This window comes from Anopheles merus, chromosome 2R, assembly GCF_017562075.2.
Source record: "Anopheles merus strain MAF chromosome 2R, AmerM5.1, whole genome shotgun sequence".
Classification (NCBI taxonomy): Eukaryota; Metazoa; Arthropoda; class Insecta; order Diptera; family Culicidae; genus Anopheles; species Anopheles merus.
The window spans coordinates 10,087,098-10,108,472 of NC_054082.1; the positions used below are offsets into that span (position 1 = coordinate 10,087,098).

Consider the following 21,375-nt stretch of genomic DNA (forward strand, 5'->3'; position numbering starts at 1 on the left):
GATTGTTACAGGGGCGCTGAAATAATAAGCACACCTGTTAGCGCTTTTTGGAAGCGTGCTCTATATGTGTGTGTATGTGTTTTGTATTTACTTAAAAATAGTGGATCTGCTTTTTATTCATAAAATGATGCAACTCATTTACACTTCGTAATAGGGATAAATCTATAAAGTATATAGTTTGTTTCTTATACTCAATCGTTCCTCAATCGTCAATCTGCAAACTTTTTGTGACTTTCCTTTTTCTTCTAAATCGGCTTATCGTCGTTTATGTTTTATGATGATCGATGCATCGGGTTGGTTTGTTTGTTTATCTGTTTAATTTTGCGTTTATGCTTTTCCGCTACATTTTGTGCCAGGTCACGTCGCTACTTCTCTCTTTCGAATTGAGCTCCTTCTGTTTGGGTTGGCGTTTAGTGTAGATTCTTCGATCATAGTTGCATAAAACTTGTATCAAACAATACGTCTTCAGTTAAAACCATTTGTTCGTGAGCAGAAATAGCTTCAAGTTAAGAAACTAATAACCTTGTCAAAATAAAAGCCATCACAGCCGAACAAAAACGGGACGCAAAAAATTCATTCTGATGTGACAAACTAAGCGTGAATTACAATCGTGTTCCAATTATAGCGACCAAGAATTGTGGCTTGCAACAAAAACATACGACTTGTAAAATAATTATTCCATGAAAATGCTATACACATTTCTTTGACCACTACTGCAGAACTAGATCGGCAAAACGGCAAACAGATAAAGGCACAAGTAGTTTTCATGTTAGTGGGCTAGTGGTGCTCTCACCATGCATGTGATAGCTGGGTATATCTTTTGAAGAAAATGTGATCCATTGAGAAAAAAGAAATGGAATCTATTCCGTTTGCCATCCAGGCCATTATCGTTGGTAAACTAATTGATGCTCGCTATGCAAAGAAGAATCTTTATGTGTTTGTTGTGTATTTTTGACTACCACTTGTCAACGGCACGTGTGTTTTCTGTTTTGTTTGTTGATGTCAACTCCTCCGTAATAGTTACATTTTTAGCAACGTTTGATTTTATTACCATTTTTCTTCCTTTCTTAAAGTTGGATTCATTGCACTTGGGGTCTTCCGAACGATCGTAACGATGTTATTTCTACTTTTGTTTCGTTTAACATATCCATTGGCTCGACACGTTAGCCTTCTATTCTCATCACCTTGCACATTCTTCTTTCATTTTATCGTGTTTTCCAATGCACCAATCGATTTACCATCCACAAACGAAAGCATTTAACCGACCCTTTTTTCAATTTCTAAGGACAATATATATATAAAAAAAACATGCGATCGTTCAACAGAAAAGTGAAAGCATTTTTGTAGCAACATATAATAAAACAGAACTAGTTAAACTAGTTCCTAACTTCAACAAACTACTGAAAAAGAGGCAACATGCAAAACAGAAGATAGATGGCACAAAAAGACATATTGAGCTGCATAACGAGATCGCTTCATTCCCGGCTGGTTGGGTCATGTTTACAATTCTCTCATTGAAATGGCAGAACATTCGGCTGTAGGCTCTGCCTGTAACAATCACTACGGCGAACGTATGTAAAACACACAAAACAAACTCTTTTTGTGCTTATCGTTTAAAATGAAAACCTTGCACAAAGAATCGGGTTTTTGTTCGCCCAAAACTAGTTTACGAATTTATTCATATCCCACATCTTCTTCACTCTTTTTTTAACGTAGCATAGTTAAGAAGAATGGAGCTAGAACACGGTGCCACAGGAACGCTCTGTGAAAGCCCCTTCCTGTCAACATCCCATCTATAATTCAACCTTTGACCTCAGACAGGTAGCAATAAATTCAATCAATCTGGATAGCATTGTCCACCAACAGGAGCTCAATGTTTGTTTTACATACTTTTTTTCTTCTTCTTCAATTAGAGGTAGAACATTTTTGTAGGTTGTTTCCGTTTGTAGTGTTTTAGCTTTGTCCTTTCGCCTTCTACATTATGCTTTTCGTTTCTGTCAGATAGTAAATATCGCTCATTTAACGTTAGTGCTTGATGCAATTGTTACATTGTTTTGTTTGCAAAATTGTGTTTCCTGTTCTTTCTTGCTTGTTACCTATCAACAGCTCACGCGCCATCGATCGGAGGCAGTGTGTTCTGCTGTTTAAACCTACTGTGTTACTTTTATCGGCATTTCGAGGCAACATGCAATCTACCTTCTGCGTCTTTAGGATTTCCATTTTGCTTTCCTTTCTGAACGCTCCTATTAGAAGGAGCATACGGGGTGTCATTATGCCGGTGTTGCACATCCACTAGTTTACGACACTCTGCTTTGTGTTGGTTTTTACGATCGATGGAAAACTTCTCCAGATAGTTTTGCATTTGCGCTTCGTTCGAGTTGACTGTATCATACATATATCATCATTTCAGCAGTTTTCAACTTTACCAAACATTAGTATACATGAGAAGGGGTTTCAATAACGCTGCATCACTTTAACGCGCCCTAAGGTATTGTAGTCATTCTACTCTATCCGCTAGTCGACCTCCTGTACCGGTGTGCACACGGAAGTGCATACGCATTTCGCGCATGCCATATCTTATCAAACTAAATCTTTGTCATATTAGAATCACACTTGTACACACTACGAAACCACCCACGCATTGCCGTCGTCACCCATCTGTCGCCCTCCTGCAAACCCAAAACTAGGTCCGCACCTATATTTACATAGTCTATTGTACCTTCAATGGTTCAGCCACACACGCTCGTTCGTTCCCTTCTACGATTTGCCATCGTATGTATCTCGGGGGTATCATTCCTGTCGCTGGTGTCACATTAAAGGGGCACCAGGATCTTACCTTTACCTCTTACCTGCGCCAAAACGCCTAGGGCATTTGTTGTTTTTTTCCTCGCTTGGGGACAGCAATGAGTAGCAATGTCCTGTCTGTCACTGACCCCGCAAACCGATCTGTTGCGCGCTCGGTTGGTTTTACTCGATTGCTCGCGGCCCATCGATCGGCATCTGATGCAGCACCTCGTCCAGCAGCTGCAGGGCCCGGTGCAGATGCACCTCGACCCAGCAGGGCGTTTCTTTGATCGACTGTCGGGGATAGTCGGGGCCCCATCCCTTCACGAACGACAATCGCAAGATGCAGAGGCGCCGTAAATCGTCCACCCCGATACCAGCCGCTGCGGAGAGGCCTAATGCAGAGCAGGGAAAGAGTAATTAGTAGAATCTTGTCTATCCGTATGTGTACGCTATCACTCGTAGTATGCATACTTCTAGGAGCTCCAACGGCTGATACGCCCGCCACAACAGCAGCCTGCATCTGGGCCGCTTTCTGGGCACAGTTGGCGAGGGATTGCATCTGCAAATGACACTGTCGCAAGTCAAATACCTGTTGCATAAAAGAGAGAGAGAGAGAGAGAGAAGTGTAAAGAGACAGTATATTAGACACGTTCGGTAGAAGCAACTACCGCCATCGACCATTGCGTCGGACAGCGTCAACCCACCTTTATGCACGCTCCGGGATAGATTTTGTGTACGGCATCGCCTGGCGTTCGGCCCGCCTCCCGGTCGAGGTAGTAGCTCTGTACGAATACTGAATGGTCACTGAGACACCGCAGCCAGACGTCCCCTTCGCCGCGCAGATCCAGCTGTACACCTTTCCCAATGTGTAGTCTGCAAACACGCAAAAAGTGTTATTCAATGCTATTCAGTGCCTCTCCACCTCGCCTTCCCAAGCTTACCTTGCCTTTTCGCTCTGTTCCGTTCGGTGCACATTGCTAAGCGCACCGAGACAGAAGCGATTGCCACCGGACGGATCCACATACCCATCGATGGTGACGTTCGGGCGGTTTGAGGGCACTTTAAACATTTCACCCACCTGGGTGTCCAGCTCAAAGTAGGCCACCGAGCACCAGTACTCGGGCGCGGGCTGGCGCGACAGCAGCCGCTGCTGACCGGGCAACTCACCGGCCAGCTGTCCGCCGGTCGCGTTGCCGACACTGGCACCAGACGGCGCCACAACGGCGCTGGACGAACCGCCAGAACCGTGGGGCCAGTACTGTGACTGCTGTTGCGACGCTTGCTGCTGGTGCGAGCCGCTAGCGTGTGCCGGTGGCTGTATCGATTGCGTGTAGTTCAGCGTATTCGAACCGGACCAGGTCGCAGAGCCGCTCTGCTGCTGTTGTTGTTGCTGTTGCTGTTGTTGTTGGGACTGTGGCTGTTGTTGTTGTTGTTGTTGCTGCTGCTGCTGTTGTGGCTGGTACTGTTGGGCGGCCGATTGGCTCGGTTGCGCTTGCCCACTGGCGGGACCACCGGCCTGTGCCGACTGGCCGTTGCTAGCGGATACGTATCCGTTCTGCTGCAGATGGGGTGAGACGGGCGAAGTGGCCGAAAGCGATCCGGACATGCTGGGCGGACCACCCATTCCCGTTTGTGGATCGTTTCCCATCGACGGGTCGCCCGCATTGGTGTAGTACTGCGACCCGTCCGTACCGAGCAATCCGCCGCCACTGGGGCCGCCGCTTCCGCCCGCTTGACTGGAGCTGCCCAGCAGACCGTTGCTGCCACCGTTCGTAAGCTGGGCGTTGGACTGTGATGAAGGCTGTGGCTGCTGTGACGGTTGCTGCTGTGGCTGTTGCTGTGAGCTCGGTGGCGCTCGCAAACCATTGTTCACCATCCCGGGCGGACCACCGATGACGGATGCTAAAATCATAAATAAAAAACAATTACTTGCCTGTTCCTAGATCACCTAGATCCTGGCTTTGAAAGTAAAGATAAAGCAAAACAAAAGCGCTTACAAAGCGGTAATGAAGAAGACAAACGAGCGTGCTGCTGCTGGCCGCCGGACGAGGCCGACAGCATGGCAGCCGCAGCGGACGAAGGCCCACCGACGCTGCCGGCACCGCTCATCCAGCTGCTCGGGCCACTATTTCGGGACGGGTCGGCGGACTCTAGCTTCGGTATCGGCCGTGGACCGCTGCTAGCTCCATACAAGCCGCCCAACTGTGATGGGTCTTTGGAAAGGACCGCAAACAACAACGTAGTGGCGCGATTGGTGCGTTACAGAACAGAAGAAAAAGGAAAAAAAACAAAGCAAAAACAAAGAAACAAAAAATGAATAAATAAATCAACTTAATCGGGAACAGAAACGACTGCTAGCAATCGGGAGGAAGACTCCTCTGCTTACCGGGCACTTGCGGATGCATTGACATGGTACCGTATGCACCACTCGCCACCATCGAGGGATGGTGCTGTATGGTGCCGATTTCATTGCCATCGATGTCCATACCGCCACCGACGACCGAGCCCGGCGTGTACTCGTCCTTGATGAGCCGGCTCGGACCGGACTGTAGCGTGAGCCCCGAAAGATCTACAACATCAACAACAAAACACATCAATGAGTGCGCACTGCACGGTGAACAATCATTCCCCAGCAGCTGTGCAAACCCTACCGATTCCGGGTGACACGACACGCTCGTAGTGGTACGGATTAACGCACACCGAGTCACACTTCAGATCGAACGCAAACTGGCAGAACTTGACGTGCTTGAGCTCGTTCTTGTGCAGATCGGGCCAGCGCCAGATGCGGGCGTAGATGACGTGCGGGAATCCTTTGCGACCTGCGACCTGCAACAATACACCAAACCAGCACGCGGTTGTAATTAGAGAGCGAGAGCGCCTTTCAGGGCCCACCCTTCGTAACTCACCTGCAAGCGGCCATCGAGCGTGCGTTGTATCGTGACGCACTTGCTCGGATGTGCGCCGTTCGTTGTGATGGCCGTGATGAGCGAATCCAGCTCGTCCCGCTTCTCCTTCAGCTTCTTCACCAGCGACTCGATCGCGCGCTTGGAGAAGCCTTCGCTCTCGCCTCCCTGCCGGTGGCACATCAGCGAGTGAACGATGCTCAGGCAGGCGTCCGCACTGGTCGGGGCGGCCGTTGGCATCGCTGCCATGTCGCGGACGACTGAAAGGAAGAAAAGGAGAGCGGGATTTTCATTAGCCACGGGGTTTAAAGGACGGCGGAATTCGGCGAATGTGAACAGTGCGTACTTTCCTGTGCGGCCGCCGGTATGCCGGCCGCATAGAGATGCGATCCACCCGTCAGCCCGACCATCCTTTCAAAATCCTGGGAAAGACCCAGGTTGCTTTTAGTATCCACTTTGCTGAACCGTGACGGTGCCGTCTACCCGGGTGGAGATGTTTCTGCTGCTTTTTTTTGGTTTGTTTTTAAATCACTAACGGAAACGTTTAGTTCACACTTGGAGGATTGCACTTGCACATGTAATCACTTCCTGCTGTGCACACATACACTGTTTAAAAATCTGCTTTTTGCCTGCTCAAGAGATAGATTACATCAATTACAATGGCCATAGAGCTTGAACGTGGTAGCGAACCCTTCCGAAAGCACGTTACACTTGCACCACGCACCAGCCCAAACTGAATGGCTACGGTCACTAGATTGTCCATCTTCTACTAGATGCAGCTCCGTTACTGTGTCACCCTTTCGCCCCTTTTCTCCCCTCCCAGCTTGCATTCCGAAAACAGGAAATGCATCCTACCGTTGCACCGTTGCACAGTTTTCTTCTAAACTCCGAACCGAGACACAACAAAACAAACTGCTTACTCGCGTAACCCTGACCGGACACACCACCGTTCTGTCCGACCGTTTTGGAGTTGGTGAAAGTTTCGCGTCCCGGCAAGGTAACGCCCGCCATGTCGCGCCACCCATCATCAATCCTGGGGGGGGGGGGGGGAGCAACGGTCCAAGCGCGCTGTTGTTAGTGTTGATTATGCACTGTTTTACTACACAGCCCCACCGCGGCAGAAGACATGCCAGAGGGAAACAAAACACCAACAAATCTCTGTCAAAAGACGGAAGGTTTGACAATTCTGTGTACGCTTCCAACACGCACACTGCCGCGAGGACGCACGCGCTTGTATGTACGCTCCCACACACACACACAAACACATACACACACACACGGGCGTACGTTCAATTCGCCAAAACCACCCCTAGGAGTAGTAAAACGAAGGAAAAATTTGCTACTTCCTAATGGTTTCAATGGAGCATTGCAGTTACTACGGGTAGAACATGTGCACGTCCATCGACACGGCCAACACGGCCAACAGCTTGCCTGCTGCTTGTCCAACTTGATCCCAAACCACACTGGCAAAAAATTCACCCCCCGCACAGGGACCGCCGCTACGAAGAACGGGCATAGTTCTTCGGAGGGAAAGTCACGGGCTTCTCTTCCTCTTGTTTCATTTGTTTTCCATTCCACTCTGCTCTTCGCGTGGGTTTCATTATATGTACTCCTTTTTGCTGCGGCTTTCTTTTCTAAAATGAGTCACACACATATGCACACACACGCACCAATGCGCTTGCCGAGATTCGCAACTCACACAGTAGGCCCCTGCGGTAAGGTTCTTCACCCGTTGTCTTAGTAATGCTTTTACTTTTTAAAGATTTAAGCCATCGATGGCTGTGTCGCTGTAAAGCGCTTCGACCGCTCCGTATCCCTGTGTAGCAAGGTCCTTCTAGGTCTCTTCCGGATGTGAGGTAATAGAGTTGAGTTGCTTTGTTGTTGTTTTCTTTTCTACCGTCGAACCGCTTTTTGTAGCACTCCGCACACACCACCTTACGGGAGGGGAGGGTGTAAAGGTGTCGAAATGCAACAAAACCATTCCTTTTACCTCCCCTGGCTGTGGTTTGCATTTCCGTGAACAATGGGGAGGGGGTGAGTTTAGTGTAACACAATTGCATCAACAAGCCGCACACAACTCCACACACACACACACACACACACACACGCAGAACAGGTTCTTTTACCGTAGCAGAAGAAAGCACTCCCTCTTTGCCCCTTTCACACACAAGCAAGTTTCTAGCAAAGCGGCGGCGGCGGCGGCGGCTGGGTTCTGTTATTTCGATTTTCACTTCCTGCACTACACTAACGCCACCCCGGGCGGGCCCCACTCCCCACCTCACCCACGATGCAAACTTTCTCAATTCTAGGCGAATGTCTGCACTTGCTCCAGCATCCTCTCCCACTCGTTCACGCACACCCGCATTCGGGAGGGGGTGGGTTGTGTGTACGGCGGGGTCGGAAGACCACAGGAACGACGATCTTTCTCAGTTACACCATGTTGCGGAACAGGCACTGGGAAACCAGCACAGCGGAAAATTGGACGATGCAATTCAATGGTTCGTTCTGCTTTACCCCCACACACTCCACCTTCGTCCGACTCTTTCCGTATCCGATACTGCAGGGAGCAATCGGAGCAGCAGCAGCAGCAGTAGTACCAGCAGCAGCGAGTGATAGACTTTTTAAAATGGCGAATTCCTTTTTTTTGTCTGCCCGATTCGGGGTGCGTTGTAATGGTGTTCCCTTTCGTGCGCACGGTGAAAGGGGTGGCTTTCTGTTTCGCTCGCGCGTTCGTTTGTGTCCTTTCGCTGACAGCTGGTGCTTGACAGTAGGCATAGCGGGTCGGGTTGGGCCATATCACTTGTGGTAAAACCTATTTGACAGTTGCACTCGAATGTGGAGCAAGTATTTGAATATTATGATTTTATTGTTTTTTATATCGATTTTCTGTAAGTTATGGATCTTAGATACACCGTAAAGTGTTATAGACACTTTAGCTGAAAAAAGATAGAATAAATAAAGTGTCGTATAGCCTAAAAACAATTTACAGAAACTGTCTCCGTAAGCGCTTCAGCGAACTGTTATATGAAACGTTTTCAGAATATGCACATATTTCTATTGTATTATGCTAATACTAGATCTACTGTAGGATCCCTAAATATGGCTATGGTACATGCTACTGTATTATAATTGAATTGTTTCTCCTGCTTAACTCATCTATTCACAGCGATCACTACCACGAACCAACGATCGTCGCCACACGCTCATTTAAATATCGTAATGCGCAACAGCCTTGTAAGTATGGAACTTTATTGTTTACAACACTCGATAGTGATAGTAGTACATCAGCGACACACTCAAATTCCATCCTATAATTAACGTCACGACGTAGAACAAACACAGAAGCGGTAGTGTTACGAGAATTATTCGCGTATTTTTCAGCGACGGGACAACTGGAAGTGCAACGAAATGATGTTAGTAGCCGCCTAAGCATCCTCACCCTTACACACGTACCATTATATCCCAGGAAAGTGATATAGATGTAGTATCCGAGCGCCAACAGCCAAATGGTGTTGCCGATGAACGTTGATATGAACCAGTCCCTGCTAATCAGCGGATGGTAGAAGAACAGCTGTATGAAATGCAGCAGTATCAGGGGCGGGAAGAACGCATTCAAATGCACATCGAACGCGTAGCCCCACTCCATGTCGAAGTCACTGTTTCGATCGCGAAAGTAGCGATTCGCAATCACCCAAAGCAGCGTGGCCACGATCATGCCGCAGAATATGCAGTCGACAAACACGACGTACAGTGTGAACAGGATCGTCTGCAGAAACCCTAAGCTTAACACCCACGCGAACCCAATTGACGTGACTGAAAGCGGACAATGGAACAGTGGTTAGTTCGAAATGGAAACCTTCCTCCCGATTGATAACAACATACCACAAAGGCAACCCACTAGCAACACCAGGAAGGCTGGATCATCTCGAGCAAATTGTGATTTGGTTTCTGCAAGAGGGAAACAACAACCGATTAGAAGTGAATCCCGAACGGTCAAAAACGGCGCGGCGACATTGCTCACGTTTGCGGTAGTTGAAGTTGCGATAGACTTTCTTCGGTGCGATGAATAGGTACACCATCTGCCACATTGCATACTCAAAGTCCATTTGGTCGAATTTGATGAAACGCCGCAGGTATTTGTAGCTTTTCGTTGTGGCGCTCATGCAATCGCGATAGTTGGCCGGTGCGGGCAGTGGCGATGCCGTTCTGGAAGACATCCCCAGCAGCGAGCTGTTGCTCCGGGATGGCGTAGGTGACGTAGCGTACTTCATAGCTGCTGCGCTATGTGTGTCGCCTTCGATGAGTTTCTTACTACTTCGTTTGCGCTCCTTTGGTAGAATTCGAGAATGGACACAGCAATTCAGTGGATCTTTTCGTCACTCATCGCTCCGTAGACGGAAAATTATATTTTGGTAAACAGTAAATAACTGCACGTCGATGACGGATCGTGACAGGGCTGGTCTGGGATAGTGACATTTCACGCAGGGTTGGATTGATATGCAGCTGCGAACGGTAGCATACACTCATTGTTCTCATCCAATACAAATTCTTTGGGAAACATTTAATTCTTAATTTAATTGCAACTTTCTGCTGTATTATCTTAATTTAACTGCAATTGTTTAATCCTTTTCATCTCGTTTTTATGCTTTATTTTGTACATCTAGCTCGAGTAGATGTCCCCCTTGCGTTATTGGCATTTTGACAGCTCCGGTCCTCGACAAAAAAAAAGTTTGCGTGATGCGAACAAAAACACGGCACCTGTGTGTTATCAGTTTTGGGTGAAATCCGTGAAAAGTTTCACTTTCGGAAGATAAATTTATTGTTGTAATACGCTGTAACTATCCGCCAGTCGGCAAAACCACCCACAGCACCCGCAACGGTAATCGATGATTCACGCTGGCGTAAGAAAATTATGCTAAATCGGCCACCACCCCAACCATCATGAACCATCCGAAGCAGCTGTACTTGGGCGAGCGGTTCGACGATTTGGAGAAGCTGTACATGAAGCTGCCGCCCGACATAAAGGACCGGGAGATCGATATTATCTGCCGGTCGGCCCGGAAGCTGATGGAGCAGTGCGATGAGAACTACATCAAGCGGGACGAGGAGCTGGCGTACGTGGGCTACATGAAGCTGATCAACCTGGTGCAGGTCATACGGAAGAACAAGGACTATGCGCGTAAGAAGGAAGCGATCACGCGGCTGCTGGGCACGCAGTCCGACTTTAATCGCATCTTCGAGAAGTTGAGCAAGCTAAAAAACAGCCTGGAGGCCCGGTACGAGGAGCGTGCCCGGCAGAGGGGTGGATCCGCGACCCTATCCCGGGCGGTAGAACTGGAGCGGGCCAGCAACGGAAGGCAACCGGTGTTGGGAAAGGAGGCGCCGATGGTTGTGCCGATCGCTTCCGGGCAAAGGCAATCCGTCACCGCCACGGAACTGCACGCCATGATAAACGATAGCCGGGTCAGCATGCTGATCATGGACTGCCGTCCGGCGAAGGACTACGAAGCGTCGCACCTGCGGTACGCCTATCTCGTGAACGTGCCGGAGCATCTGCTCGTGGCCGGTATGACGGCGGGCAAGATAAATCACGCTCTGCCGCCGGAATCGCGCACGCTCTGGTCGAACCGGATGGTGAAGGAGCAGGTCGTACTGATGGACTGGAACACGTCCGGCGTACCGGTGAAGGATACACCGCTGTACATCTTGAACTACACGCTTTGTCATGTAATGGTGTTTCTTTTTGTGGTGCCATGTGATTGCTTGTTGCCAATATTTAATGTTTGTTTACCCGCATTTCTCCCCTGAAACAGTACGATCAGGACATTGAGGACACGAAAATCATTCGACTGGATGGTGGATACGAAAGCTTCGTGCTGCACTACCCGGCCAGCTGTACGAATCCTTCCTATCGGCCACCGACGGTGTTGGACGCCATGGGTGATAATATAGGTACGGTGGCAAGCTAGAAAACGAATCAAAACAGCAAACTTAATATAAATATGTCCTTTCCAGACGATATTGAATATCCCAACATTAGCGATATACCGATGAAGGAGGAAAGCTTCACCAAGCCCGGCTTTAAGCCAACGATCGATCGTAACAGCAAGGTGGCGGCAGTCACCCTGTACGAGGCGCGCAAAAAACCGCTGGAAGACATACTAGTCGAGCACGAGCAGATACTGGACAAATCGAAGCAGAATGCGCTGGAAATTATCAACACGGAAACGGAGCTGAAGAACCTGGAGCAGCAGCAACCGCTCGAGCCGGGGCTGGACGAAACGCAAGAATCGCTCCTGTACGAAGTGATGCAGCTAAAGGACCGGCAGCGCGATTACGTACGCACCGATCACTTTTCCATCTTGGTGGTGGTAGTTGTGTTGACAAAACTCTTTGCTTTTTTTTCTTCTTTTGTTAGGAAGCAGAGAAAGCACGCATTCTGGAGGAGGAGCAAAGCTACAAGCAGCTGGAGCAGGAGCAGAAGGAACGGGGTGAACAAATTTCCTCCGAGCAGGCGGAGCAGCTCGAGCGGGAAGCGTACGAACGCCGGTACGTTGACGCAATTAGTGTCCTTTCCGTCTTTCCACCTGCCATGGTTTACTTATGCGCTTGCGTATGTGATTACCTTTCCGCAGACTACGCGACAAGGAGCGGGAACAGCGCGAGCTGGAGGAGAAATGCCAACGGTTGGCGCGCGAGCGTGAAACGAAGCTTGCGCTGGCCCGTGAACAGAAGCGGCATCTTAAGGAGAACAACGTGCCCGAGCCGGTAAAGCGGGCTTACCCGGAAGACGACCAGCGGTCCGGCCCGTACGCCGGCAATGCGACGCCCGCCCGGATGCCCCTGTTTGACCGGTCCGCGAAACCGCTGGCGGATCATAATCACAACGTGCGTACGCGCGATCTGGACGTGGTGCAGCGCGACTTTGCCCCAGTGTACGGGAGTGTGGTGAGTAGAATGAGGGCTTCTTCTTACCTCATACGGGGCACCATGGTGGTGGGGGTTTTGCTTTTGTATGATTTCCAATCCCAAATGTTTTTACTATCGCTGTATTTGTGTGTGTGTGTGTCTGGTTGCGTTAATTCGGTATCGTTGTTTAGAACGTGACCGCGGCTGTGGATTATGATGTGACGTGTGCGCACATATGGCGTTTCATGCACACAACGTGCTGGAAGTGCAAGAAACAGGTGACAAAAGAATGTCTCTGTTTGAACTTTCGGTTTCTACAAAAGAAATGTTTCGCAAATAGGAGAGCAGATCGTCTCATTGTCATTTGAAAACAGACAAAAATGCTAAAAAATGGACACATTGTTACGTCAACAGCAAAAACAGTGGTTTACAAGCTCTTAAGAAACGGAGAAAACTAATTGATTGGAAATGTCCTTGACCTTAGCTCGCTTCAATGCACGCACAAGGTTGGACCATTTCCTCCCGAATGGCGACGGAAGCTAAAATTAAACCCAACTGTTCCAAGAAAGCCCGAATCTAAGAAACATTATTAAATTCTAATCTTGCTGAAGTGTTTACCGCGAACAAAAGAGCAAACAACATCCATTTGTCAAGTGGATCTTAAGCATCTGGGAAGTATTCGTCGCGTGTCGTCTGTATCACATTTCAGCGAAATGCTAATAATAACCAGAACGACGCGATTTTGTTGTTGTTGTTGTTGTCTCCAGAGTGCCTATTGTATGCCAACTTTCCCCTAAAGCGGTGCCATTTCATCCGCAACTGCTGGTCCCTATTAAACCAAATCAATAACAAACTTTTACGCCAAGAACGTAGCGCCACCTCCGTCCTTTTTAGCAGAGCGGATGTGTCTCTACTCTTCGGATGTTATTTTCCACCAATACATAGCAATCTTTTGCTAGTAATGTGGTGATATTTGACCCTCCTTCCCACCCGGCCGTAGACGACGCCAACACACACTGACACTGAAAGGATGGGAAATAATAGAGAGCATAATTGTGATGCGCCGAAAGCGTAACCGAACGGCATGGTATTGGTGATGCATTGCAGATGTAGACGAGCAAATTGTCATGCAATTGCCATGGTGGTTGACTGGCTCAATGCGACATTTCACTTCGCTTCTCATCCTTCCTCTCCATTCCCCCAATCGACAGCATCCCAACCTCCTCCTACCAGGTGGAACCATCGAGAAGGCACACGAAACCTTCCCTCTTAACTTCCTCGTATGCTTTTTCCCCGTTTATAGGTGCGTTATTTTCCTCCCCAGTTCAGGAAGCGCATTTCGAAACGGGTTCCATCCGTTTAAGAGCCTTTTAGAAGGAAATCATATTTGCGTGTTTCGTGGTTCGCGCGTCAATGGAGGCGCCCAGTTGTTGACGCAAAACGTGGCTCAAAACTTTCCTTTGAAGTGTACAACCCTAAACTGACAGTATATTGGAATAGAAGTACACAAGAAAGGGCTGTTTATTGGTTTACTGTGAAAATAAAAGCCACCCAAACTGCATCACAAACAACGTCAAGCGAGACAATTAGTACAGGCGTAGTTGTGGCGCGTACGTGTACAACAACAAAAACGCACATGTCTGCAGTGTCACACACGTAGACTGGTGCATATAAATCTGTTACCGGTAAGCCCACGAGCCCTCGAATCATTCTGCTAGACAGACAAGAACGATGGTGGTGGTGGTGGTGGGAGGTATGCGGTGGAATGTGTATAGGAATTAGCCACGCGCTTTTTACGCTGACCACGTGTATCGACTGGAACAGCAAACGCTAAATGGCGGCTTTACCTTTTCCTCCCCCCGGAAATGGGGTGAGCTTGTGTCCAGAACACGTTGCGCTGCCGTACGTTCGGTGTTTTGAGCAGCATTCCACGGTGTGGTTTGAGGTCCTCTGTCCTGTTGTACGTCTACTCTCCATCCATTTCGTTCGTTCCAGCACCCTCACACACATCAGTGTAGAAACCCTTGGCCGTAACATTCACCGGGCTTTAGCGCGGCTTGTTTACCGGCTTAACTGGCGTTGCCTGCCCCCTCTTTCTCTCTCCTCGCCATGGCAATGGCTTGTTTTGCCATGTGTCGGGTGCGTTCGTGTTCTGTGCTGATTCTCGCCAATTAGTGCTGTCTACCGTTCCAGGACGTTGGAAAATAGAGAGAGAGAGAGTGATCGAAAGAGACATCCAAACGAGAGACGTTCTTGTCGCTATTCTCTCCCTCTCGACGCTCTCGTCAATCGGCAGTCCTTAGCTACGCGGCCACATTCCATCGAAGCAGCAGTAGTTCGCGTATGCCGGAACGTTTGTGACTGTTTCAGGCAGGACAGTTCGTCCCTGGACACCGGTGGTGAAACGTACCCCCACGAGTCTCGTGTGCCAACGCGCACAGAGCACAGTTCTAGCCCACAGAAGCCCGAGCTTTGGGAAGTTCAAAATACCACAACGTTTGACTATTTGTCGCCATTTGACTACGTGTGTGCTTGTGTGCGCTTGTGTGTGTGTGTGTTTGTGTGCATGAATATTGTTACCGTGCCAGCCTTTGTTTGTCCCCTTTGGTGGAGCGCCCCGTTCCCGGTTGCGGTTGACGACGGTTCACGGTGGAAGGAAATCAAATTCTTTCGCGCGGAAAACTCCATTCCCGTGGCGAAAGCTAGTTCGTTTTTGGTGCTTTCTTCATTAACGCTCTGCGGTTCCGTTTGCGCCCTTTGGGAGAGGTGGTAGTACTATTAGTAGTAGGCTGTGGGAAGGTGAAGAGCATCTCTGTTGTTTTGTTTGTGATTTTGGGTCCTCCTCGCGCGACTGAAATCAATAGTGGATTGGAGTTTGTGCGCGCGTGTGTGTGTATGCGAGCTTAAATGTATTAAAACTACACAAACAAAAGGTGAAAAAAGAACGGTAATGACGACGACGGGTTGAATACTATTGACGTTTGCCTAATTGGACGCTCTGTGGGTAAATATTGGTTAGTAGTCGTCTGCACGTCTCGTCTGTGATATCGAGCCCAACCACAATCGATCGAGCTAAACCCCGAAAAAAAAACGGGAAGGATTATAGCACGGAATAATTAACCTATTAAGCGCGTGTGTGCCTTGTGTGAGTGTGGAGAAGGATTGAGCGATTTTACGAAATACCGTCAGCCACAACACCTCTCTGCCAGACCTCCGCATATCTGCCGCGACCCGTTTGCAACGCTTGCACGACGGCAATGAGAACTGGTGCGGGCGTCGATCGTTGTTTGAGTTCCACGCGTTCCCCGAATGCATCCGGCTTGCCATTGGATTTGTGCCTGATTGAATTTACCACAAAACGACGTGGTGCACTCCAGCGGAAGAGCAGCATCGGAAGGGCGACAACGAAACGACAGACCATTCACGGCAACGAACACCTCAAGTGCCAAAGCAGCAGATACAGCACCGTAGCGGCCAACGAAAGCGCTTCTAGACGGTGTTGTTAGAAACAAAGAAAAAGTTCGGATCAGTTATCTGTGCCATCCGATTCAGGGACACTGGAAAATACACAGAGAAACACATCGTGTCTTTAGAAGTCCTTAAGAAAAGGACACACAAACGCTCATACAGGGAAAAGAAGTCTTTCGAACTGTTCAACAGCAACGTTTGGCAGCTCTTCAAAACCGGACGGCAAGATGGTCGTTGTCGCGGGATATAAAATAAAGCTTCCACACTACCATCAGCTCATCCCGTACAAAAAGGTAATGTGGTACAAAGGAACTAAGGGATAACATCTTTCAACTAAAAAACAAAAAAAAATGTTACTAAATGAACATTATTTATACAAAAATATCTGTTGCCCGTGTTGAAGCTTTCAAGCTTTGTATATTCGTTCGTGTTTATTGCTTAGAAATTAACCGGGAGTGGTATTGCTTTATCACACACTCACACCCTACACCATCTGAGCCGCGCGAACAATTCGGAACTTCGCGCCATAGCGTGACAGTGGCACGTGAAGAGAAAATTAAGTTTCGTTTTTATCATCTTTCCCTTATTCCCTGGTTGCTCTTGCTTTGGGGCTGAGTGCGTCCCACTGGTCCTTCGGTGAGGCCACCGCGTGGAGGTGAAGGACATCCACATGCGCTGCCGTGGCTTTCGCCCGTTGCCTGAGTGCCAGCGAGCATTAATTAGCATAGTCAGTGAGCCGTGCGTGCGTAAGCTGCAGGGGGGGAATTAATAATTTGTAAGCATCCTTTTTGCAGCGTTCCTCCAATGTCCCGGTGTTGGTTTTGCAATGCGCTTTGCGCGGAAATTATTTACAGAACATTGCAGAAATAGAGCCACACCAAGTGAAAGGGATTGTAATGTCACATGAATGAAAAGGACAAGAAAGGAAAACGACATAATGACCGGAAAATGAACATCTGTTAGAGGCCCAACGGTCTGGTCGGTAACTTACCGTGTTTTGCTATTTCAGTATATGGCGAACTTCAGGCGAAGTCGTCGGGGTCGTGCCTACTGCGATGCCGCGACGGTTGTTGTGCTTGTGTAAGGGCTGCCATTTTCACCCGGTTCCGGGTGGATTTGGAAGCCGTTGAACCACCCCCGAATGACGTTGTACGGTACTACGCGAAGGGTTATGCCCGGCGGGAGGCAATTCCTCAAAACAGACTCTGCGCCTCCCCGCGAAGGAAGTAGGAGGACGCTTTAATTATTCACCAATTTCTTCAGTAAACTATTTTTAATAGTGTGAGGGAAGGCAGAGCATGCAAACGACAGCCGCGATGGTGACTGACGTGTGCGAGCGTCGGCCTACCTGGATGAATAGTGGGAACGCTCCTTGCGGCCCTTAGTGAAGAAGGTGGTACACCCTACCACCTCCTACAGCGTCTGGCGAAGTGTTTGGCTCGTTTGCTGATTCCAATCATTTTCTGCGGTGGGCAGAGAGAACTGTACCGGCTTCATCGCGAATGTTTGCTGGTGACATGGGGGGGGGGGGGGGGGGGGGAGGGGGGTTTATACTGGCGTCACTGGCCCCATTTGTTTGTGCCACTGGATTGGATGGATTGGATTGGGATGTGATATTTTTGGTTCACTTTCTCTTCCCCATTTTCCCAAACCACCATCTGGTCCATTGTCCGGGTCCTGCCGGCAAAGATGAACGACCACCAGCACCAACAGCCAGAAGAAGAAGAAAATAAACTAGCCAAGAACTTACTCACACACACAAGGGCCTGGAGGGATGGGTTGCCACAAAGGATGCAAGTTTTGCCGGCTGCCCTGGGAAGCGTGTGTGTGTTCTGGCATTTGTTTTTCCTGTTTTCCCGTTTTTTTTCGTCGGCACGATAACACGCCAGGGCGTCTTGCGTGTGTTGCAGATGTGTGTTATTCGATAAGGCTCTCCGACACACAACAAACGGGACTGAGGTGTGGGGATGAAATTTCCATAACAATGAACCGCTGGCTATATCGAACGTTGCGCGGAAAGCGTTCGATGGGCAAGCGAAGGGCCCGGTGAAAACACTGGAAAGGGTGAAATTAATGGCAGTAATTGATTATTTTCTTGTTTTGTTGCTGTTTGTTGTTGAGCGCTTTCCTTAAGTGTACTTTTGCTGGCGATTTAGAAGAAAGTTCATTATGCTTTTATCCATACGATACTTTATTTTAGCCACTGTGGAGGAGGTTAGTGTCGGCAGATGAGTGAAGGGGTTTATTAAAGGGGTTAAAATAGTTTGTAAAAATAAGACATATACTGCAGCGAAAAAGGTCTAGCAGACTCTAGCCAAATGCCGTGACTTTGGTGTTCTGGCGTTCAAAAGTAAGAAACCGCGATCGATCGCTATTACTCAACACAGCGTGGAGTGGCCAATTACACGCTTCGCTTTCAAGCGAAAGGCAAAAAAGGAATTTGCTTGTTTTGAGTAAGGAAATTATTTTTGTTCTATAGTTTAATTCAATTACCACCAACACAGAGCGTGCCTTTGGTTGAGAAAAGCGCGCCATACGTGTGTATGTGTGTGTGTGTGTTTGTGAGCGGATTACAAGTTGTCTTGCTCCCCGTGCCCCAGCCGTCCTTTTGTGCCGGCACTCAAATGCATTTTGGGCCTGTGCACTTCAAAATGAAATCAACTGAAAACTATATGGTTCATGACTTTGCCTTGTATGTCCTTTTTTATCATATTATATACTTAAAACCACGCTCTTACTCTCTCTCTCTCTCTCTCTCACACACACAGGGACGCGGTCTGACCGGGTTGAAGAATTTAGGTAACACCTGCTACATGAACAGCATACTGCAGTGCCTCAGCAATACGCACTTTCTCAACGAATTCTTCCACGATCCGTCGTTCAAGATGCACCTCAACCGGTGAGTATGATTGTTAGCTTCCTACTTACTGCTTGTACTCATATGGCATCGGGAAAGGATTTCACCCTCCCCGGTCCGCGCATGATGTAAGCGCTCGGTAAACGGCGCTGTGCAGTTACGTAGTTTTTTTTCTGCTTCTGGCTTTTATTTAAATTCTTGTCCTTTTTTTAAAATTGCAGCAACAACAAAACGCAGGGCAAGATTGGGGAAGAGGTGGCCGCCGTCATCAAGGCACTGTGGACGGGGCAGTACAAGTGTATTGCAAGCAAAAATTTGCGGGTAAGTTTTTGTTGCTGGCACCGGGTAAGCTTCTGGGTAAGCCGACAGGTGGTGGTGGTTCGTGTTTTGTTTAATTTAGCATGATGCAAACGAATTGCTTGCCGGCGGGTCGTGAGAAAGTCTGTAGTAATAGGGAGTAATTAGCTTACCCACTGTGTAATCGGGTGGGCTTGGATAGGGAGTAGAATAAATTATTTACCGCATAATGTACGGTCGCGAAAGGAGGGAGCGTTTCGAGGGAAGATGAGAAGTGTGGACAGTTTTATGAAATGTCGTTGATGCTCTTGATTGTTTTCGCACGACGAAACGTCCTTCGATAGGGTTAGCGGATTAGTCCAGTTTGCGTGTTAAATTAATCGCTAGCTTAGCCAATGTATGACACGGCATCATCATAATCTGGTTAGGCGCGGTGTACTGTTGCAGAGCGAAGGAAAGGCTCTATTGCTCGCTGGCGGTAAGGTTTTGCTAACCTTTTTTCTTATTGTTCCCCTCTTTCACTCCCTCCAGTACGTCGTTGGACAGTACGAGCGCCAGTTCGGGGGCATCGAGCAGCAGGATTCGCACGAGTTTCTTACCATCCTCATGGATTGGCTACATTCCGATCTGCAGACGAAACAGATGCAGGTAAGCGCGGTAATGCGTCAACGAGAAAGAAAACAAACGGACCAATTTTAATAACACACACACACCTATTGCCCATCCCGCCCCGCGGTACAGATATCGACCAGCCTCGATCAGCTGCCCCCGTCGGAAAAGGCATGGATAGAGCATTTCAAGGGCAAGGACAGCTACATCTCGGAGCTGTTCTACGGGCAGATCAAAAGTACGGTCAAGTGCACCCGGTGCCACAAGGAAAGTGCCACCTACGAATCGTTCTCGAATCTCAGCCTGGAGCTGCCGCAAGATTCAAACATCTGCTACCTGGAGGTAAGGGACGAAGGTTTTGCATTGCGCTCTTCCCCCCATCCCCAGCATTGCTAAAGCACAATCTTTGTCTCTTTCCATTCCATCGTCTGTTCGCCACAGAATTGCCTCGACATGTACTTCAACGGCGAGGAGGTGCGCGGCTGGCACTGTCCAAAGTGTAAGAGCAATCAGGACGCGATCAAAAAGCTGGACATCTCCCGGCTACCGTCGATACTGGTGGTGCACTTCAAGCGCTTCTACGCCGACCCGGACACGATGGCGACGGTGTACCGGAAGAAGCAAACGCTCGTCAAGTTTCCGCTCAGCGAGCTGAACATGACGCGCTACCTGGCCCGCACCGAGGTGAACCGGAACAAGCGGCTCACCACGTTCCGGTACCATCTGTACGGCGTTTCCAACCACTACGGCTCGATGGAGAGCGGCCACTACACGGCATTCTGCCTGAACAATATACATCAAAAGTAAGGCTTATATCGCTCATCGAGCATTTCAAATTTGCTAATACCGTCCCCTTTGTCTACAGATGGTTCAAGTTCGACGATTACAACGTGTCCAGCATCGATGCGTCGGATGTGCAAGCGAGCGCAGCGTACATTCTTTTCTACTCCTGCCTACCCGACCGGCCACAGTCGGACACAGTGCGATAAGGCGGCCAGTGGATCGTTGTATCGGTATTGTACGATCACAAACAATCGTTGCGCATTGGTTTGCAAGAGACTTGGTGGAATGTTCAAAATGATGTTAACGTTATACATAAATACGACTATTGTTCGCGCGAAACGAGGGAAAGAACGTAAGCAACGGTAGGGGGGGGGGGGGGGGGGGGGGGGTAAAAAATGATAAGAGCTACCACTACCACCACACTACCACCGCCGTAAAGTTTAACGGATTGGGCAGGATGAACAGGGGGGGGTAGTCTGGATCTGGAAAGGGCGAAGATACACGCTGTGGAGGGCGGCAAGGGTAGACTCATTAACTATGCATCTAATATACATATATTTATATTGCTAACACCTACATACTACACACACACACACTGTGATTGCCAATCAAAAAAGGGATAGAAAGGAATGGGAACTACAGAACCACGAACTAGCCAGGATTATGTAGCGAAATTGAGCCGTTGTAATATAAAACCAATGCCTGTGCATGTTTTTTTTCGTTTTTTGATAATTTATGCTGCGTGTGGTAGGGGGGGTATGC

The 21,375-nt window shown here is 48.7% G+C and overlaps 3 protein-coding genes and 2 long non-coding RNA genes across 10 annotated transcripts; 2 read left to right on the plus strand and 3 right to left on the minus strand.

Annotated features, from left to right (window-relative positions):
- Positions 1-67: 67 nt before the first annotated feature.
- LOC121588760 (mothers against decapentaplegic homolog 4) lies at positions 68-8,423 on the minus strand. Of its 5 annotated transcripts, none has more exons than XM_041907081.1 (10): positions 8,220-8,423; positions 6,037-6,319; positions 5,694-5,950; positions 5,439-5,613; positions 5,174-5,356; positions 4,785-5,000; positions 3,729-4,689; positions 3,492-3,660; positions 3,259-3,376; positions 68-3,179 (listed from the first exon to the last, which is right to left on the minus strand). In XM_041907081.1, exons 2-10 carry the CDS (start codon positions 6,098-6,100, stop codon positions 2,968-2,970), a joined length of 2,355 nt encoding a protein of 784 aa, XP_041763015.1. In that variant the 5' UTR covers positions 6,101-6,319; positions 8,220-8,423; the 3' UTR covers positions 68-2,967. The 5 variants fall into 5 exon arrangements, with proteins under 5 accessions (XP_041763015.1, XP_041763016.1, XP_041763018.1 ...); XM_041907082.1 differs by having other exon boundaries at positions 8,205-8,423; XM_041907084.1 differs by lacking the exon at positions 8,220-8,423 and adding an exon at positions 7,973-8,198.
- LOC121588770 lies at positions 7,423-9,232 on the plus strand. Its single transcript, XR_006004211.1, has 3 exons — positions 7,423-7,546; positions 8,857-8,924; positions 9,072-9,232. It is a non-coding gene; the product is annotated as an uncharacterized LOC121588770 (long non-coding RNA).
- Positions 8,536-10,128, minus strand: LOC121588762 (protein unc-50 homolog). Its single transcript, XM_041907086.1, has 4 exons — positions 9,712-10,128; positions 9,573-9,638; positions 9,144-9,503; positions 8,536-9,082 (listed from the first exon to the last, which is right to left on the minus strand). Exons 1-4 carry the CDS (start codon positions 9,959-9,961, stop codon positions 8,946-8,948), a joined length of 813 nt encoding a protein of 270 aa, XP_041763020.1. The 5' UTR covers positions 9,962-10,128; the 3' UTR covers positions 8,536-8,945.
- Positions 10,129-10,381: 253 nt separating this feature from the next.
- Positions 10,382-21,322, plus strand: LOC121588758 (ubiquitin carboxyl-terminal hydrolase 8). 2 transcript variants are annotated; one of them, XM_041907077.1, is made up of 13 exons: positions 10,596-11,417; positions 11,504-11,642; positions 11,706-12,028; positions 12,109-12,239; positions 12,326-12,638; positions 13,367-13,376; positions 16,260-16,360; positions 18,836-18,966; positions 19,146-19,245; positions 19,753-19,869; positions 19,963-20,172; positions 20,272-20,633; positions 20,696-21,322. In XM_041907077.1, exons 1-13 carry the CDS (start codon positions 10,632-10,634, stop codon positions 20,817-20,819), a joined length of 2,847 nt encoding a protein of 948 aa, XP_041763011.1. In that variant the 5' UTR covers positions 10,596-10,631; the 3' UTR covers positions 20,820-21,322. The 2 variants fall into 2 exon arrangements, with proteins under 2 accessions (XP_041763010.1, XP_041763011.1); XM_041907076.1 differs by lacking the exons at positions 13,367-13,376; positions 16,260-16,360 and having other exon boundaries at positions 10,382-11,417.
- On the minus strand, positions 16,452-17,410 carry LOC121588769. Its single transcript, XR_006004210.1, has 2 exons — positions 17,059-17,410; positions 16,452-16,898 (listed from the first exon to the last, which is right to left on the minus strand). It is a non-coding gene; the product is annotated as an uncharacterized LOC121588769 (long non-coding RNA).
- Positions 21,323-21,375: the final 53 nt, after the last annotated feature.

Bases quoted from the DNA above. Each gene is read 5' to 3' on its own strand.
- LOC121588760 (XM_041907081.1), bottom strand. From the start codon at position 6,100: ATGGTCGGGCTGACGGGTGGATCGCATCTCTATGCGGCCGGCATACCG. The intron at 5,357-5,438 runs GTAGGGTTTGCA...TTGATGTTGTAG, and splicing joins TGTCGTGTCACCCGGAATCG to ATCTTTCGGGGCTCACGCTA. The intron at 3,661-3,728 runs GTAAGCTTGGGA...GCGTGTTTGCAG, and splicing joins GAACAGAGCGAAAAGGCAAG to ACTACACATTGGGAAAGGTG.
- LOC121588762 (XM_041907086.1), bottom strand. From the start codon at position 9,961: ATGAAGTACGCTACGTCACCTACGCCATCCCGGAGCAACAGCTCGCTG. The intron at 9,504-9,572 runs GTATGTTGTTAT...GTCCGCTTTCAG, and splicing joins GCTAGTGGGTTGCCTTTGTG to TCACGTCAATTGGGTTCGCG. The intron at 9,083-9,143 runs GTACGTGTGTAA...TTGCACTTCCAG, and splicing joins CACTTTCCTGGGATATAATG to TTGTCCCGTCGCTGAAAAAT.
- LOC121588758 (XM_041907077.1), top strand. From the start codon at position 10,632: ATGAACCATCCGAAGCAGCTGTACTTGGGCGAGCGGTTCGACGATTTG. The intron at 12,029-12,108 runs GTACGCACCGAT...TTCTTTTGTTAG, and splicing joins AGGACCGGCAGCGCGATTAC to GAAGCAGAGAAAGCACGCAT. The intron at 20,634-20,695 runs GTAAGGCTTATA...CTTTGTCTACAG, and splicing joins CTGAACAATATACATCAAAA to ATGGTTCAAGTTCGACGATT.